At 37.8% G+C, this 20,615-nt stretch overlaps 1 protein-coding gene across 2 annotated transcripts in view; it reads left to right on the forward strand.

The window, feature by feature from the left end:
* LOC142343148 (peptidyl-prolyl cis-trans isomerase-like) overlaps positions 1-20,615 on the forward strand; it is a 615,561-nt gene that overhangs the window by 579,959 nt on the left and 14,987 nt on the right. For both annotated transcript variants that reach the window (XM_075394843.1, XM_075394842.1), the window contains exon 2: positions 19,867-19,998. In XM_075394843.1, the coding sequence (XP_075250958.1) occupies positions 19,876-19,998 (123 nt within the window). In that variant the 5' untranslated portion in view covers positions 19,867-19,875. The remainder of the gene's footprint in view (positions 1-19,866; positions 19,999-20,615) is intronic.

The raw sequence follows: 20,615 nt of genomic DNA on the forward strand, positions 1-20,615 counted from the left end.
ATTGATTGTTTGACCATCAACAAAGCATTGCTGCCAGGTTTGGCTTGGCCGGAAGATTGGGATGTGGAAATTTTATGATAGATCTCGATTAAAGTTGTCATGTTGCTTAGATGAAAAACCGCTTTTTGCAAGTTTCTATTCAAAATCTTTAACACAAACCCATAAAAATAAATTATTATACTGAACATGGGATTACGATACAACATAATATACTCAATTATCATTACATCCTGAGTTTTGGTAGGTCCGTAGGATTACATCCTACATCTAAGTAATAGAATACACCCTGAGTACTTGGCGGTGTAATAGGTTCCGACATTGCAGATATTTTTTTTAGAAAGATCACTTAAACAGCAGAAATTGTTGTAAAAAAATCTGACCTTTCAAAATAACGTTTCACCTCAAAATGTCTATAAACCGTTCAAGTCATCGGTTCAGCATATATTGACCTTCCTAGTTCGTAAAAAAGCTAATATTGGAGACCTGTTACAATAATCTGAGAAATCAATCAACGATTAGCTATTACCTAATCTATTAAGGATACGTAAAGAGTTTTGACCTTAGGAAACTTTGACTTTAAAATTGATGTCACTTTGACCTACAAAAAGGTGAGTTTTGTGGTGGCATTGCCATTTGCTGTGGTTAGGGCCTAGTGATGATGCCATCAAAATGTGCATGCAGCTAAAACTTCACCGTGGTACATGCCCTCGACTTTCCGAAAAGAGGATACACCCACATGAAACATAATGAGTTCCCAATTCCTTTGCCGAAAGGTTAAGTGATGTTTGTTTTGATGTCGAGATCTAACCTCATCTTCAGCGGCTGCAAAATGAAACCTTGGCTCTTAAACCAACAACAAATGATGATGATGATGATGATGCAGGACTAGATATCAAGGCCAACGGACTTTGGGAATTGAGGTTCAGCAACACCTAAATTGATGTAAAAAGTTATCAACCCGCTGGTAAAATTTGCCCTGAAAGCAGTAGTGAAGCCTTTTAATAGCTTGAATCAACTAGAAAGAACAAATATGACCGAAGAATAACTGAGAAAGTAACATTTTTCCCACTTGTTTTCGCAAGCACTGGTGGAGCTTGCACATCAGCTTCAAAAGCAGTGAAACAACTGCCCTTAAAACTATTTGCGCGAAAAGAGGTCAGCTACGCTGATATCATATCATGTCGAAGGACAAAAACTAGCTTTGTTCTCCAGGACAAAAATTAGCTTTGCTCTCCAAAGGAGTTGCATCCTCTGCATTGGTGGATCATAGACGTTTAGTCGGCGAGAAATTATCGAGGCTTCAATGGGAGTTCTGGTTGAGGAAATGAGGCCGTTAGATTGACTCAATTATTTTTGTCATTAAATGTTTGATTTCTAAAGCTGGCTCTCTTTTTTTTTCTTTTCGCAGCCGATGATTGGATATAATATCATTTAATTGATAGATTTCAACAAAACGAAGTGCTTTATGAAGAGGTAGTACAGTGAACCATAATGTATGACATGCTCATAAATAACATATTAAACGCATAATTCTAAATTTTTACAAACAAATAGGAGAACAAAAAGAGATGGTTACTAATAGTAAACCCGATTTTAACAATTTAGAGAAAGCATCATAACTAATGATGGGAATCATCACGGAATTTCATCTTGACGGGACACGTCAAGGAATGTTTGTTCATGACGGGACTCGTCAAGCAAGTAAGCCTGTTATCTGTTAGTTTAACTAACAAAAACCCGTGCGGTAGAAAATAAATATGAGAACATCCCAAGGAGATTAACGAAAACGGGTAAAAATAACCTAAGATTAAATAACCATTGATAGGACTGAAACCAGAGAACATATTCAAAACTAAACCTTACACAATCGAGCTGCCTCTCTTTAATTGCTTTACATCTCTCATCTTCACAAAACTTCTAATTTTTACAAGCAATAGATCTAACTTTGTATTAAACTGACTGTACATTTACATCTGCTCAATTAAATTCAAGTCTGAAACTGTGAAAATCTTCCTCAGTAACTCCGAGGTTTAAAGTGCTTAAGAATAACACCCAACCCAAACCGTAACCTTAGACAGTGCACGGATATTACACTGGCGACATAGAGTTAAAGGAAAGTTAACATTTTAAGATCTTTAACAAATTTGTCGGTAGGGAGACGCAAATAAAAAGCACCTTAACCCCAAAAACTCCGAGAATCGAATTTTTCTTGAGACAAAACACAAGATTTGGGATAAGAAATCTTCGATTTCCACCAATTTCCACCAATTTTTGTGGGAATCAATTGCAGAAGTCACAGCGGAGGAAATCAGCCGCAGGAAACCAGTCGCAGGAAAACAAGTGATAAACTACTCGCGTGGTGCTATCTTTTACTCGTTGGTTGAGACAGAAACTTCCTTGTGTTGAAAGACCGCATCTTACCAAGTGAGTAGAAATAAAGAGTTCTTTCTTGTTATTGTTGTTCGTAATTGAAGCTGATCGCCACTGCGTAAGTCTTTTTAGTCTCGGAAATATTTTTTTCTTTCGACCTTATTTGATAAATTGACTTTTAGATAACGAGCGGCATAAACATCGGAAAAAAGTGCGGGATAGTCGCGTTGTAAAATCAATTGAAACAGTTGATGAAAGTTATACAATGACTTTTTCTGGAACTACCATTAAAAATGAATATAAAGCGAAAATAATTGAAAAGGTAACAATAAGCCGGAGAAAGTAAAAGAAAACTAAAGCATCTAATATTATCCTTGTCGTGAATAGAAAAGAAAATATATTAAAAACATCAATAAAACAAAGAAAATCGGAGTTCATTCAGAATCATATTAAAATAAAAAAAAAGAAATCAGGTGGGACAGTCGTCTATAAGTCTGTAAATTAAAACTTCCTTAAAAATAAAGAAAAATAAATAAATAAGTAAGAAAAGAAATACCGTATTGAAATAAGCGTTAGCTTTATATAAACAAAAGTTTTTAAGCATTAATATAAAGAGAGTGCTATAGAAATTCAAAGATAAAAATAGAAAACACCTTCCAGTGACGATCTACTTGATAATTATTTATAGAAATTATTAATTTCAACAACTTAACAAAGTTTTATAAGGGCACGATACAAGTAGGGGAACAATAAAAGGGCAACGGGCTCAACCTCTAGAATGCTATTACCGGAAGCATTTACCGGTTCAAACGACTTGCAAAGTTACGTGACGCATTTTGAGCTATTAGCGGAACTAGAAAAGTGGAAAAGAACTGAAGGAGAACCGGCTCGCGAAGTTGATGAACGGCCGCATTACTTTGCACTTAGGCTACAAAAATCTGCCATAGAGTTCTACCGCACTCTACCGCAAGCTACACGAGAAAATTATGATGAATGCGTTAAAACTTTTCGAAAACACTACAGCAAAAAACCGGTCGTTTTCCGGGGACGGCTAGCTCGCCGCGTACAGCAACCAGAAGAAAGACTGACAGATTTTCTGGGAGATTTAAAGCAGTTGGCTTTGAGAGCTTACCCAACGGAGTCGCAAGACATTAGAGACCATCTCGTTCTGAGAGGATTTCTAGAAGGAATCAAACATAGTCAGGTGAGGTTAGATCTCAGAAAGCAAGTCGGCGACAAGGATATGAAAATTGAAACAGTTTTGGAAAAGCATTGCATCTGGAAGCTGTAACGAGAATAGAGGAGGAAGAGCAAACACCAAAAATTGCGGTAATTAGAAGACATGAAACAAAAGATTTAGTGGAGGCGGTCACCAAGCTTGTGAACCAATTGTCAGTAGACGACAAACAGCGAGAACACCGTCGAATCCATTCTAGGGAGCGAAAAGGTTCCCGGGGACGGTGGGGTGACGACCGACGTGACAGAGGACAGCAACAAGATCGTGGGTTTAACGATTGGCGGCGATTTCCAACGCCAGGACCTAGTCAACGAGACAGATGTTTTGGAAGAGAGGAACCGTCTAGGTGGAACGACAGGCAGGGTTCCAAGTGCAGAGCCTGTGGACAAGAAGGACACCTTTCGAGGAATTGTCGAAATTGTTTCCTATGTGGAAGTTCCCAACACTTGAAAAGAAACCGCCCGTTTAAAAAGAAAATCACCGAGAAGTGCAATGTCATTAGAGTTTGTTCGACAAACACAATTAAATGTCTAAACTCAGAAATCATACTTCATGGGAAGAGATGCGTTGGATTAATAGACAGTGGAAGTAGTATATCGCTTTTGAGCTGGTCCACATACGAAAAACTGGGAAAACCGAGAATTGTACAAACATACACAAAACGAGTGTTAACAGCCAATAACTCAGCTGTCAAAATAATAGGCAGAGTAACGCTTTTGCTACAGTTGTACGGTTGAATAAGAATTTGTGATAACGGCAGACGAAGGTATAGAATGTCTGCTGGGAATTGATTCCCTGAAAACCAATAAATGTGCATTGAACTTACACGTAGAGAAACTATATAGCAGTCACTTTAAAATTTCAATACCGCTCACCACAGAGAAAACCCAAGGTGTTCAAGTTTTTCCAATTGCGGGACAAAACACTTATATACAGAGTAAAAACGAAAGTCTAATGAAAATTAGATTAGCTGATGAAAACGTAGAAGAAATACCGGGAGTGGAAGGATTAGTGGAAGCAATTGAAGAATTCAAATTAAAGACTGGTTTGCTTTTAGCCGCCTGTATGATATCAATGAAAGATGGTTGGAGTTTGATAAAAGTGTTAAATCTAACGGACGCACCAGTAACCGTTCAAAAAAACATTAAAGTGGAACTTACTTCGAAAACAAACAGAACTTAGTTGTGAATGGAACTTTCACAAATCAAAATAAGCCAAAAACATTGGAAAGTTTTCAAATGCGAAAACACGTAAACTTGGAAGGTTCTAAGCTAAATGACCAGCAGAAAGAGAAAGTACAGGAATTGTTCAAGAGACATCAATAAGTCTTCTCACGAAAGTCAAATGACTTAGGATTTTGTGACAAAATTAGACACCAGATTAAACTCAACAAAGATGCACAGTCGTTCAGAAGAAGTTGCTGCAGTATGAGCTTCGATAAAAGAAAAGCAATGAAAAAAATTGTCGAAGATCTAGAGGATGCAAAATTAATTGAAGTAACCCATTCGTATTGGGCAGCACCATCAATAATGGTGAAGAAAGATGGCAGCTACAGACTAGTTGTAGATTACAGAGGTTTGAATAAACAAATCGAGAAAACCAGTTGACCGCTACCAAGAATAAATGATCTTATTAATTCTCTAGACGGAAATTTTTACTTTCCCAATATCGATTTGACATCGAGATATTTTCAAATGGCACTCGATGAAGAGTCACAGAACGTGACAGCTTTTGTAAAACCAATGGGACTCTACAAATGGAAGAGACTACCCAAGGGTTTGGCGTCAGCGCCAGGAGTTTTCCAAAATTTATTGGAATTGATCATGTCGGGACTCTCCTATGAAGTGGCTTTGGTATACTTAGATGACATAATCATCTTCGGTAGATCCTTTGAGGAGAATCTCAATCGCCTAGATCTTGTACTTGGGCAACTTAAAGACGCTGGATTGAAAATAAAAAACTCAAAATGCAAGTTTTTTCAGGAAAAAATTCATTTCCAGGGACACATTGTATCAAATAAAGGCGTAGAAGTGGATCCGGAGAAAGTAGCGGCAGTCAGTAAAATGAAAAGCAGAGGAACAATAAAAGAATTGAGAGCTATATTAGGACTGGTAGGCTTTTACAGAAGATTCATACAAGATTTCGGAAAAACAGCAGAGCCGCTTTATAAGCTATTAAACAAAAAAGAACGTTTTACTTGGAGCAAGGAATGTGAATCAGCAGTTGAACAACTAAAACAAGCTTTACAGAAAGCACCAATTTTGGGTTATCCGAATGACACGGATCCCTATACGTTAACCACCGACGCTCCTTTGTTTGGCGTTGGCGCAATTATTTCCCAAAGACAACAATGTGGTGAATGAGTTATTGCATACGCAAGCAAAACGCTCAGAAATAGTCAACGAAAATATTCTGCGTCAAAATGAGAACTTTTTGCAATAGTTTATTATACTCAACACTTCAGAAATTATCTTCTGGGGCAAAATTTTTAATTGTTACTGACCATAGGGCCCTCACGTGGTTATATAGTTTTAAGGAACCAGGCGGATTTTTGGCCAGATGGATAGAAAAGCTCGGAGAGTTTGACTTTGAAATCAAACAAGAAGCGGGAAAAAAGATCCCTCACGCGGACTGTCTGTCGAGAGTTCCACAGACTGAAGACCAAGTCAAAGACTGCAATCAAGTGAACCAAATAAATTCGGAAGAAAAAAATATCTGTTCCATTGGACAGAGAAATCTGTTGAACAACTAGTTGAACATCAGAAAAATGCAGTCGACCTCATTATACTGAGAAACTGGATTGAGAACTGGAAACGCCCTCAAAGAAAACACATGGCAGGAGCCTCTAAGGCACTGTGGAAACTTTTGACTGATTTCAGAAATTTACGGATTGAAAATGATCTAATCAAGAGACAGAAAAGTATTGAAGAATTTAATGATTTAACAGAAATAGTCATTCAGAGATCACTTTTAAAAGAAATTCTACCTTTTCTTCATGAACATTGCTGAAATTATGGTATGGCCAAGACATTTGATCGGGTTCGAGAACGATTATACTGGCCCGGGATGAAAAAAGATGTCCACGAGTGGGTAAGTTCTTGCGAAGAATGCTGTCGAAAAAAATCTCCACACAAGAAACAAATACATAGCCTGATAACGTGGAAACCAAGTCATCCGTTCTGACAAGTTGCCTTAGACATTATGGGACCTTACCCGATCTAGCGTAAACAAATACATTCTGTTAATTGCAGAACAGTTTACAAAATGGTATGAAGCAATTCCCATGAGCAACCAAGAAGCTTCAACGGTAGCTAAGGCCTTCGTAAACGTATGGGTTTCAAGGTTTGGTTGTCCGGCAAATCTTCATAGCGACAAGGGCAGTAATTTTATGTCGAATCTTTTCAAGAACATGTGTAGAGCTGGGAATTAACAGGACTTCAACAACAGCTTATCACCCTCAAGGAAACGCAATGATAGAGCGCACCAATCGCACAATCGAAGGGAGTCTTGCAAAATATGTGGGTGAACATCACAACACCTGGAGCGACTACGTTCCGTTAGTAATGATGGCGTACAGATCATCAATTCACTCTGTTACGAAGTACAGCCCCTTTTACCTCCTTTTTGGACGATCATGCGCGCTGCCGATTGATTGCATGTATCAAACAAAACAAACCAAAATCTACCCAACTTTGAGTGATTACGTTGGTTGCTTGAAAGACGAACTACAAACGTGCCATGAGCTGGTACGGGAAAGCATGGATGTGCAAGAAAGACAAAAAACCTACTATGACCTTAGCACATTTGGACTACAATATGAAGTACGTGATTTAGTAATGGTGTTCAACCCCACAATAAAAACTGGCCAGACAAAGAAATTTAAATCCTTTTACAGCGGGCCTCAGGTAATACGTGAAATAATAAACAATCTGAACTTTGTTATTGAGGATGTGAAAACAAAAAAACAACAAAAGGTCCACTACGATCGACTCCAACGTTTTAACAGAAGAAGTTCTACCACTGACAAAAAACGAACCTAAGAAGGGAAAAATTGAACCGAGAATAACACAAAACGGCCTTACGGAGGACAATGCAAATTGAAGTGGTGACCCCAAAATTGAATGACACAGAAAGAAGAGAAGTTCAACCTGAAGGAATTCTTAGTCAAATTAATCCTAATACTGGAACTCACAATGAGACATTCAAAGACGAATCGTTTCAAACACCTATGGGTGGGAGTATAAAAAAGTCAATAAATACTAACACCAACAATAAGTGCAGAAGAACAAAGATACCTGCGCCCAAAGTAGCCACACAGCAGAAGCGGGATAGTCTGGTGTCAACATCCGAAAGGAGTGAAGGCGAAGAATTTCCCAATAGGAGCACGGCTTCTACTTCGCAAAATGTCGCCGAACGACAATATCAGACAAGAAGTGCGCCAGGAATAACAAGACCACGGAAACTGAAAGACTATTTTTTATTCAAGGATAACGATTCAGATGAAAAATTTGATAATGATGTAGTTTTTTAAAAGGTGATACGACAAAATGCAGAGGGCGTAGAACCCACATTGGATCGTGCAGCTGAACTGGAAACTTCTTCAGTTGATTAGCATATTAGGTTTTTCACAATCCCTGGATATTGTGGGGTATGATTTTGAGAACATTCTACAGACGCAGAAATTTGCAATGAAGGAACCGACAAAATGTGAAACGTCACATATAAATGAGGAGCAGGTAAACAAAGGAGGACTGATCTATGCCAAAAGCAGCATGAGTAAAGTAAAATACTGCATGTACAGGGCTGCATCTACGGTAACTGTGCTGAAAAAGAGTAGTTGGTATGACGACGCAACTTACTTCAACGAAAAATCACAAATAATTCCAACGTTCCAATAAAAGAGTCAGTCTGTCAAAATCTATGGCAGGGACGCAAAGCGCGGTTACCGGGTCTTGGTGATTTTGAATTCAAAGCTCCCAAAGAAGTCCTCAACGAGATGAATGTTGACCGAACCGAAGCTGAATTTGTTCAGAAGATATCAAATTCTTTTATGAAAGGCGGAGATGAGAAAGGAGTGAATTATGTCTACCCCGTGGATTGGATCAATCCAAAAGTTGAAACACAGAAAGGTAACAGCTTGATAAAATTTGAAATTTTCATGGGGACTTTGTTCATTGAAATTAGGGAAGCAAATGAAGGAACATGGTTATATTTTAACGACCCTTTGAAATAGGAGCAGACCTTGTTATATCAAGGAGACACATCTGAAATAGATTCAGTACAATATCTATTCGATTAAGCCAAAAACCAAACATCTTAACGATCGTTAATTTCTCAGACTCGATAACAGCAAAAACAGTCCGCGCTGGAAACAAAAAGTACTTGACGAGCAAATTAGACAGAAAAATAAATTTAGTTGTCCAGTTGAAAAACAAGACAAACATATAGACAATTTTCTGCTTTTTGAAACAAACCACAGAAATTTGTTTTACACAACGGAAAATTTGACGGCCACGGAACAAAATTTTTCAACAACAGATATATCTGAGACAGATCTCAGGGACATAAAACTCGACCATTGCTAAAACTCGGTGATTATTGCTACTATCTACCCGAGTTGTTCGAGGTCAGGTCGATAGCCAGCCACCAAGTGTATCGGATTGTTGGAGTAACCTCAAACAAAAGGTACGTGGTGCCACTGACGCTTTAGCGTTGGGGAGTTAAGAGAGATGCAACACAGAATCGAGGAACAACAAAAGAAGATTGACAACAGCGAAATGCTGGGAACAGCCGGGGCTCGGCTCGAAGAGGAGCTCCGGAAGCTAAAACTTGACAGTCAAAGATTAGGTGATTAATTGCTGGAGACCAAACGGCAACTTGAATACGCTTGGAATCAGCGGGAGTCCTGCAGGAGGCAGGTGCAAACATTGAAGAAAGAGTTGGAGGAGGTTACAAATGGAGCCGAAACAAAAACAAGGGAATGTATCGCTCTGGTGGACGAGCGGAAGTGCTTAGCTCGGGAGTTGGAGAATGCCGAGATAGAAAATAGTAAACTAAGGAGTAGAGTAAAAACAGAGCAAAACACAAAGAAGGTCATAGAGAGGAGGCTGGAGGCGATCAACGCGCAGAGCCCGTTTAGTCGACCTCCAAATTTTTATGAACTTCTATTCCTTCCACAGTGGGCCACAACCAGTACTATCCAGAAACATTTCAAAACATTGGCAATGCTCTGTCATCCGGACAAGGGTGGTCGTGAAGACATGTTCAAAATCATTCTTCAAGCAAAGAAAATTATGGAAGACGAGGAGGCCCGTAATATTTATGACAAGTACGGGATTGAAAAAGCACAAGAATATATGAACTCGAAAATGCACATTTAAAACTCTTGCTATGTGAGTGAGTTGAACACTCACATTGTCTAAGAGGGAGGCAGTATAGTGAACCATAATGTATGACATGCTCATAAATTACATATTAAACGCATAATTCGAGTTTTTTACAAACAACTAAAATTGATGGTTACTAATAGTAAACCGGATTTTAACAATATAGAGAAAGCATCATAAATAATGATGAGAATCATCATGGAATTTCATCTTGACGGGACACGTCAAGGAATGTTTGTTCATGATGGGATTCGTCAAGCAGGTAAACCTGTTATCTGTTACTTTAACTAACAGGGACCCGTGCGGTAGAAAACAACTATGAGAAAATCCCAAGGAGATTAACGAAAATGGGTAAAAATAACCTAAGATTAATTAACTATTGATAGGACTGAAACCAAAGAACATATTCAAAACTAAACCTTACACAATCGAGTTGCCTCTCTTTAATTGCTTTACATCTCTCATCTTCACACAATTTCTAATATATACAAGCAATATATCTAACTTAGTATTAAACTGATTGTATATTTACATCTGCTCAGTTATATTCAAGTCTGAAACTTGGAAAATTTTCCTCAGTAGCTCCGAAATTTAAAGTGCTTAAGAATAACACCCAACCCAAACCGTAACCGTAGACAGTGCACTGATATTACAGTAGTAGTATTAGTAGTAGTATCAGTAGTAGTAGTAGTAGTAGTAGTAGTAGTAGTAGTAGTAGTAGTAGTAGTAGTAGTAGTAGTAGTAGTAGTAGTAGTAGTAGTAGTAAATGCGACAGCCCAAATGTTGTTGCAGTGCCTAGTATCCAACAGAACGTGGAGATACTCACTGGAACACATAAAGGCAAGACATCATCTATCCAGTCACGACTGGAACACATCTAGCCAGTCACGACTAACCATCAGCACGGAGGTGCTGCTGGGAACGAAAAAGAAAGCGGGCTGGTTCGAAACACAAGATGGCCGGAAGCTAAGATTGAAAAACTTAGCGGTGGCTAAGCCAGCGTTGGTAGCTTCACAACAACAATCTGCGGTAGCAGATTCAGAATCGCTAGAAAATGAGAGTCGGTCAGTGGTGGCTGACCAAGAGTCTTTAAGATGTCAGAATTGTCAGCGGCAATTCAGTACAGTTACCGGACGCAAAGTGCACCAAACAAGATTCTGCAAAGCCGGTTTGTCAAAGAATGTCGTCGACAAGTCAAAGTTCGAGCAACTAGAGGCGAGCCTTACCTGTGACAAGTGTGAAAGAAAGTTCAAAACAGTCAATGGCCGAAAAGTTCACCAATCGAGATACTGTGGCAAACCTAAAGCAGTTGCCCCACGCGTGTTTTCCTGCAAAGTACAAGATGTTCTCGGAAACGAGTTTGAAAACATAGAAGCGTTCAAGTATCTCGGATCATATGTCAGCCTCAAGCATGGAGACCTGCAGGAAGTCAATTGCAAACTTGCAGAAGGTAGACAACGGTTTGCTAAATTCCAAAATCTCTGGAAGAGCAAGCAGCTCAGCGTGCACCTCAAGTGCAATTTGTACAAAGCACTCGTTTTATCAGCCGTGCTGTACAGCTCAGAGACTTGGACTCTTTCGAAATTAATGGAGAGAAAACTTGAGAGTTTCCACTGTGGTTGTCTTCGGAGAATTCTACGTGTGCCATATCTGGAGAAAGCAACGAACGAAGAAATTATGTCAAGATCACGAATGCCCCAACTATCCACGATAATCATGCTCAAACGGATAAAATGGTACGGACACATCCAGAGAATGGAACCAGGAAAATTAGCCCGCAGTGCCTTCGATTGGGACCCGCCCGATCAATACGTCCATGCTAGACGCGCTCCTGGGGGGCAACGGAAAACGTGGATGAGTCAAATCGAAGGAGACTGTGTACGAAACAAAGTATCGTTCACCAGATTGCAGGAGAAAGCAGCAACCGGGTCAAGGAATGCCTTCAACAATTTCGTCGTACAGCACTTCGCAGAATAACCAAACAAATGACTCTTCTTGTTTTGTTTGTATTTGTTGCCAACCGTGCCTTTATTTCATATTTGGAATTAAAGTGTTGACACAGTAGTAGTAGTAGTAGTAGTAGTAGTAGTAGTAGTAGTAGTAGTAGTAGTAGTAGTAGTAGTAGTAGTAGTAGTAGTAGTAGTAGTAGTAGTAGTAGTAGTAGTAGTAGTAGTAGTAGTAGTAGTAGTAGTAGTAGTAGTAGTAGTAGTAGTAGTAGTTGTAAAAGACTTAATTCCTTTTAAGATAAGGTTTAAGAAAACACACATGTATGACTTATGCACGACAAAATGTACAATAACACTTGACAAAATGTGAACACGAACAGTTCATATCATAGAAAATTGATGTTCTGGATTTCAGGTAAATGATGAGGGAACTTTTCAGAGTTTTTAATGGTATTTCGAATTAAATGATTTTTAACCGGATGAGCTCGTTTGCAGCTCTAGTTGCTCGGATGAAAACGTTGTCTTCTGAGGAGACCTTACGTGCTGTAGGGACGCGAAACAGTCCATTCGAGGAAGATCGTCTTGGCAAAGATGTAAAATGAAAGTTACACTGTACGTCAATGGTCCCGTTGTAAAGCTTCCAAAGGAATACAATGTCATCTCTGATTAAGCTGTAACACACAGGAAGTAACTGAAGGGATTCTAAGCCTGAAACATATGATGAGCAGCGTATTATCCAACGAAGGACTTTATACTGAAAACGTTCAAGTTGGTGTAGCATAGTTAAGGACGGAGACCAATCAGGAGCACCGTATAATAAAATAAGCAGGATAAAGGATCTATAAAGCAAAAGTTTCCTGTGACTCAACACTGAAAAGGGGATGTTACGCTTCATGAAATTAAAAATATTGTTGCATTTTAGAAGCTTTGAATCTAGGTGAGCTTTCCAGGATAGCGTACTAGACACAATAAAACCCAAATCTTCAATTTGGTTATTGAAAGGTAAGTAGTCCGAGCCTAGAAAAATTTAGCAGAATCATGCTCACCAAAATTAACAGCTTTACATTTTGATGGGTGGAAATGGAGACCATTTAAGTTACACCAATTAAATAAGGAATTGATGTCCTCCTGCACAAGGAAGAACGATGAGGTGCTGAAAATTTTCAGGTCATCAGCAAAAAGATCACAACTGTTTGCCACATCATCAGCGATGTCATTAACGAAAATAATGAATTAGAAAGGACCAAGCACGCTGCCCTGAGGAACTCCTGAAGTAACCGGTAAACGAGAAGAAATACTTTGGTTAATTTTTACACACTGAGAACGGTTCGTTAGATAAGCGTTAAAAAGGTTGAGAAAAGCTGAGTCGAAACCAAAATTCACAAGCTTAGACAAAAGTACTTGATGGGACACAGAACCAAAGGCTTTTCCTACGTCGAAATAGATAGAAATGGCAGAAGAATTGGTATCACGAGCTGAATAAACAGAATCAAGATACATTATATCTGACTTATTGTACTACGTGACTTCATAAATCCATGTTGTTCACGTTTGATTTAATGCCTTATCTTCGGGTAGATAAAATTGAACAATAATCTTTCAAGTAACAAGAAAAATTCAGGGGAATGCTAATGGGACGGTAGTTAGAAGTATCATTATGAGGACCAGATTTATGTAAGGGATTAACTTGTGCTATTTTCCAAAGATCAGGCCAATATTGTTTTTTGACAACCCAGAAGAAAAGCTCAAAAAGTGGCGCACACAGAATCTTTGCACATTGGTGGAGGAGGAATGAGGGTAACTCTTCAGCACCAGCAGCACTAGAATCATCACACGACTCCAAGAGCAGGAGAACATCGGATAGAGAGAAATCAAGGTTCATCAATTTGATGCAAGGTTCTTTCAATTGATCAGGAACAGTATGGGAACTCTTGTCTTGAAAAACCGAAGCAAAAAATTTGTTGAATCCCAAGGCTTTCTCTGAATCGGTGGAAAAGGATTCATTTCTATGAAACATAACAGGAGGAAATGACGAGTTGAAACCAAAGCTTCTCTGCAGCTTGTAACATTGTCGAGAGATCAAACTGATTGTTGAATAATTCTTTATCTAAATCTATAGAATCTGAAGTCGATAAGTTGAGTTCTCTCAGTTTTAAGGCGAGTAAAAAAGAAGGATCACTTCCTAATTGCTTAAAAGTGGTTTCTCTTTGATTAATGAGATGAATAGTATGAATAAAACAATGGATATTTAAGACGGACAGCGCGTTTCAATTTAATTGCATTAGTGAAAGCGTCAGAAATTAGGCTGTACCAAGCATCAGGAAAACCAGAATTATTAGAATTATCTTGCGACATGACCAGAAAAAGAGGTTGTAGATTAGAATTGAATAAACGAGCATTGAAGGAAGAATTTGAATAAACGTTCCGCAAAGATAATGGCGCTTCCGGGGAGTTAAGGTAGAAATAAATGGGAAAATGGTCTGAGAAAAGTTGCTTAGCTACCGTAACTGATAGATTAGCAACGTTAGATAAAACAAGATCAAGGATGCTGTTACTTTTATGTGAACGTCCAGCGACGAACTGAGTCAGATCTTTTTCAATGACCATTTCAAGGAACCGACATTCATGATATGAGGATGACCAGTAGTTTGCCCAATCAATACCAGGGAAATTGAAATCCCCTATAATATAAACATCATAATCGCAACCGTAACCAAATTGAACCAGTAACAGGTCAAATTTAGTATAGTAGGACTGAATACAAGCCAATAAGTTAGAGATGTCTACTGAATAGTTTGATGATTTTGGCTGGTTGTATATAAGCACAAAGAAGGAGAGTTTCTTACAAAAAACAGCGCAAGAAATAGCAAAATTGAAGTCAGAAATTGTAATATCAAAAACTTTGACGGCTGAGTTAGAGGATTGTGAAATCAGCAGGCCACCATGCTGGCGACGATCACAATCTAATCTGGCAATAATATTGAAGGAAGAACCCAAAAATACTTCAGAGTTAACGATGTCCGTATTTAACCAAGTTTCAGTGAGAAACAGTAAGGAGATAGAGTTTGACGCGCATAGTTTCAAAAGTTCGTTGCGTTTATCTAGAAAGCATAATGATTGACAGTTTATGAGAGCACATTTATAAGTATGTAGTCAATTGGTTGCTATATCAACAAGCGTATTTTTGTAGTACAATTTTAAGTTTTTGATCTGAAAGTCTTGTCTATGCTTTCCCTCAACTGTGACCATATGGTAACGCTTTGCCAAAACAGCTTTTTCCAATTGAAGATCTGCAGAAGATATGAACTTTTTGATGTATACCGGATGTTTATAATTCTGTAAATAATGACTGCGGGCAAAACAGTTTTCCATAAAATAAGAATTTGATGTGGTAACAAGAATAGGACGACAACGTCTTTGACTAGAAGGAATATTATCGTTTTGTTGTTTAGAAATCTTACCAAGCCGCCGGATACTCAAGATATTTCCACCAGCTTGGAGGCACATATGTTGAACTAAGTCACAAACATCCGTCGAGTCTTTCCCTACTTGTTTGAAGCATGTTGATGCAGTTTCAATTAAACCTGTTATCAAAAACTGAAGTTCAGTTGAATGCGCGGTCTTCTTGTTTCCATTAACAATATCGCTGTAAGAGTGCTTGGAGCAGTCAATATTAACCCAGTGTTGGGGAGGGACATTTCTTAATTCACCTTTTTCTTAATTATATCCTGAGCCTGTGACAAATCTTTTCACTGGTCTTTCCCTGTTTCATTAGTTGATGCAGACTGCTATTTATCAGTTTCTCAGTTTTTATGCTTCGATCGTCACTTTCAGCACTACGGGCCTCAATATGACTTGCATTAAGGGTTTCATTTAGTTTATCCGAATTTTTGTCTCTTTGGTAACACAAAATTTGCACCCTTTATCAAATCGTACAGCTAGTAGTTTTTGATTGCAGAAAAACATGAACTTTTTTAACCGCTCTATACATTGGTGTCTCACGTACATTTTTGGCGTCATGTACCTCAGTATTGTGATAATTCTAAGAACAAAATGTATGACATGCTTGTAAATTACTAATTGCAGACACCATTAAAAATTTTTACAATTGAAATTAAGGAACAGAAAGAGATTTTAACCAAGAGTAAACCGGATTTTAACAGAAAAAAAAAGAAAAGCATCATAAATTATGATGGGAAACATCACGGATTTAGACCTTGACGGGATACGTCGAGGATTGTTTGTTCTTGACGGGATTCGTGAAGCAGGTAAACCTCTTATCTGTTATTTTAAAGATTAAGTGCGGGTAAGAATAATTATGAGTAAAATCCAAACCGATTAAAGAAAATGGTAAATATAAACCAAGAGAAATTAACCATTGATATTAACACAACCAACCACCGTAATTAAAACCTCAACTCATTGAATAAGCTGCCTTTCTTCAAGCAATGAAATTTATCTCCTTAACAACAGTTCTCATAAATTTATTCTTCAAATCTATAACTCTGTAAATTTAATTCTGTAACTTTTAACTCAAACTTTTGTTCAACAATTCTAATTCTTAAATTAAATAAAGTCTTTGAGTTTAAACATTTTCTCTAGCTCACGCCCGAGAAGTAAAGTGATCTAGAAAACCCCCAACCAAAAACCTTAGCGTAAAGTGCACGGATATAATATCCAATTTTTCCAAAGGGAAATCTCAAAGGAGCAGAGAAACAATATCAGCCTCGTTTTTAAACTGTTTTAGCATTGATATCCATGTAGTTTCTTTTAATTGACGTTCTTTTTAAAAAATAATTGAGAAAAGGGAAGTGTCGGAATGTTGTCCAGAAGCCAAAGTACAATATCAGATTCGTATATGGTTTGAAATTTTGAAGTGAAGTCATTTGAACAAATTCACAGATAATACAGCTGAACAGCATCCCCAGGCGCCTGAATTTGGGGATAGAGTAAAGATTTGTTCCCTGTCCGATCCGGCAATATCCAACAAATTATTTACCCTCCGATGCATGTTTTTTATCTGTTTTTCCTTAGTTTACATCGCTCTCCGTCTTCTCACTGTCCATAGTTGCAAGAATCTCAAATATGAGATTAGTTGAATTCAATGACGGAAATGATGTGAAGTAAAGATGACAACTGGGCCGAAAACAACCCTTGTACTTGGATCAAATTTGGCATTATTGCTGCAATCAGTACACAGAGGAAAACAAATGCACTTGGCGCATTGTATGCAAGTGTGGAAACTGCAAGATTAATCAGAAACTTATGAATCTGGACAATTGAATGGGAGCAATACCCTGAAGAACGAACTTCGAAGCCTAATCTACTACTACTACTACTATTCTGGTTTGTCTGTGTAAAACTTGTCGTGCCAAGCCGATGCTATAAAACCCCAGTGGTACTGTACCACAAGTTCATGTTAATAAGAATTGTTACAAACAGAAATTGTTACAAAGAAGCTATTGTTCAAAGCATTATACTGCCCCCACTCTACTTTAAAGTCCTAAAAGATCTTCTACTTTTTAGCTGCATAGTGTCAGTAAGTAAGTCGAAAGTACGACTTGATGTGGTAACAAGAATAGGACGACAACGTCTTTGACTAGAAGGAATATTATCGTTTTGTTGTTTAGAAATCTTACCAAGCCGCCGGATACTCAAGATATTTCCACCAGCTTGGAGGCACATATGTTGAACTAAGTCACAAACATCCGTCGAGTCTTTCCCTACTTGTTTGAAGCATGTTGATTCAGTTTCAATTAAACCTGTTATCAAAAACTGAAGTTCAGTTGAATGCGCGGTCTTCTTGTTTCCATTAACAATATCGCTGTAAGAGTGCTTGGAGCAGTCAATATTAACCCAGTGTTGGGGAGGGACATTTCTTAATTCACCTTTTTCTTAATTATATCCTGAGCCTGTGACAAATCTTTTCACTGGTCTTTCCCTGTTTCATTAGTTGATGCAGACTGCTATTTATCAGTTTCTCAGTTTTTATGCTTCGATCGTCACTTTCAGCACTACGGGCCTCAATATGACTTGCATTAAGGGTTTCATTTAGTTTATCCGAATTTTTGTCTCTTTCGTAACACAAAATTTGCACCCTTTATCAAATCGTACAGCTAGTAGTTTTTGATTGCAGAAAAACATGAACTTTTTTAACCGCTCTATACATTGGTGTCTCACGTACATTTTTGGCGTCATGTACCTCAGTATTGTGATAATTCTAAGAACAAAATGTATGACATGCTTGTAAATTACTAATTGCAGACACCATTAAAAATTTTTACAATTGAAATTAAGGAACAGAAAGAGATTTTAACCAAGAGTTAACCGGATTTTAACAGAAAAAAAAAGAAAAGCATCATAAATTATGATGGGAAACATCACGGATTTAGACCTTGACGGGATACGTCGAGGATTGTTTGTTCTTGACGGGATTCGTGAAGCAGGTAAACCTCTTATCTGTTATTTTAAAGATTAAGTGCGGGTAAGAATAATTATGAGTAAAATCCAAACCGATTAAAGAAAATGGTAAATATAAACCAAGAGAAATTAACCATTGATATTAACACAACCAACCACCGTAATTAAAACCTCAACTCATTGAATAAGCTGCCTTTCTTCAAGCAATGAAATTTATCTCCTTAACAACAGTTCTCATAAATTTATTCTTCAAATCTATAACTCTGTAAATTTAATTCTGTAACTTTTAACTCAAACTTTTGTTCAACAATTCTAATTCTTAAATTAAATAAAGTCTTTGAGTTTAAACATTTTCTCTAGCTCACGCCCGAGAAGTAAAGTGATCTAGAAAACCCCCAACCAAAAACCTTAGCGTAAAGTGCACGGATATAATATCCAATTTTTCCAAAGGGAAATCTCAAAGGAGCAGAGAAACAATATCAGCCTCGTTTTTAAACTGTTTTAGCATTGATATCCATGTGGTTTCTTTTAATTGACGTTCTTTTTAAAAAATAATTGAGAAAAGGGAAGTGTCGGAATGTTGTCCAGAAGCCAAAGTACAATATCAGATTCGTATATGGTTTGAAATTTTGAAGTGAAGTCATTTGAACAAATTCACAGATAATACAGCTGAACAGCATCCCCAGGCGCCTGAATTTGGGGATAGAGTAAAGATTTGTTCCCTGTCCGATCCGGCAATATCCAACAAATTATTTACCCTGCGATGCAAGTTTTTTATCTGTTTTTCCTTAGTTTACATCGCTCTCCGTCTTCTCACTGTCCATAGTTGCAAGAATCTCAAATATGAGATTAGTTGAATTCAATGACGGAAATGATGTGAAGTAAAGATGACAACTGGGCCGAAAACAACCCTTGTACTTGGATCAAATTTGGCATTATTGCTGCAATCAGTACACAGAGGAAAACAAATGCACTTGGCGCATTGTATGCAAGTGTGGAAACTGCAAGATTAATCAGAAACTTATGAATCTGGACAATTGAATGGGAGCAATACCCTGAAGAACGAACTTCGAAGCCTAATCTACTACTACTACTACTATTCTGGTTTGTCTGTGTAAAACTTGTCGTGCCAAGCCGATGCTATAAAACCCCAGTGGTACTGTACCACAAGTTCATGTTAATAAGAATTGTTACAAACAGAAATTGTTACAAAGAAGCTATTGTTCAAAGCATTATACTGCCCCCACTCTACTTTAAAGTCCTAAAAGATCTTCTACTTTTTAGCTGCATAGTGTCAGTAAGTAAGTCGAAAGTACGACTTGCGCGATTATTACGTTATTCAATTTGCCGAAAGAAGATCTAGGGTTATACTGCCGGAGATTCGATACGAAGCGCAGAGACTCTATTTTTGGTATAGAACTGGATTTCGGGCGAACATCCTCCAGAAGGAAATACTAAGCCATAATAATAATCAGGGAAACTAGTATGCTATCGGTCATCAATTTTCAGAATTTCTATGGCCAACAAAAAGTTGCTGTATGTGGGAGGACTAGCAGAAGAAGTTGAAGAGAAAACGTTGTATAATGCGTTTATTCCATTTGGGGATTTAGTCGATGTTCAAATTCCTATCGATTATCAGGTTTGATATATGTGTGTTATTATTAGTTTGATAATGCATTGATTGTGTTTGTCCCACATGTGGTTCCTTTCTTATTATTTATTTGTAGTTTTAAACACTGAATGCAGTATCAAAAATCCGTGCAGTTTCTTTTTTCCAAAACGCATTATTTGGGCACCATATTTTATTTGTATCATAATCATTTGTCATTCGGTAACAGTAGTTTTGGAGATTAAAGCGAATAAAGCATAGCAACTTAATGGAGTGGCTTTAAAATTTGCTCTCTCTTTTGCATTGGGCTTATTGGTTTTGGAACTTATATTTACTGTTTGATAGCCGCCCTCATCTTAGCCGAGCATTATATTGATCCCTTTTTTAGTACGACTCGAAGAGGAGTAATATGATCTTTTTTTTAAATCGGCTACTTTTAATTGCTCTTAAAATTTTCGCTTGACGGTTTTGACTTTTCGAGTGACTTTTACGCCCTGGACTTTTTGCGTTTGGCGTGATCTAAAATTCTCTCTCAGTCACAATTTCAAGCAGCTGAACTCAATTGACGGCAATTTAAAACTAAAAGTCAAATGTAAAGTGCGCTGAAACTGGTGCCATTTTTCTCTGTAAATCAGTGGTATATATTC

Source organism: Convolutriloba macropyga, chromosome 7 (assembly GCF_964194025.1).
Source record: "Convolutriloba macropyga chromosome 7, txConMacr16.3, whole genome shotgun sequence".
In the NCBI taxonomy this organism is placed as follows: domain Eukaryota; kingdom Metazoa; phylum Xenacoelomorpha; order Acoela; family Convolutidae; genus Convolutriloba; species Convolutriloba macropyga.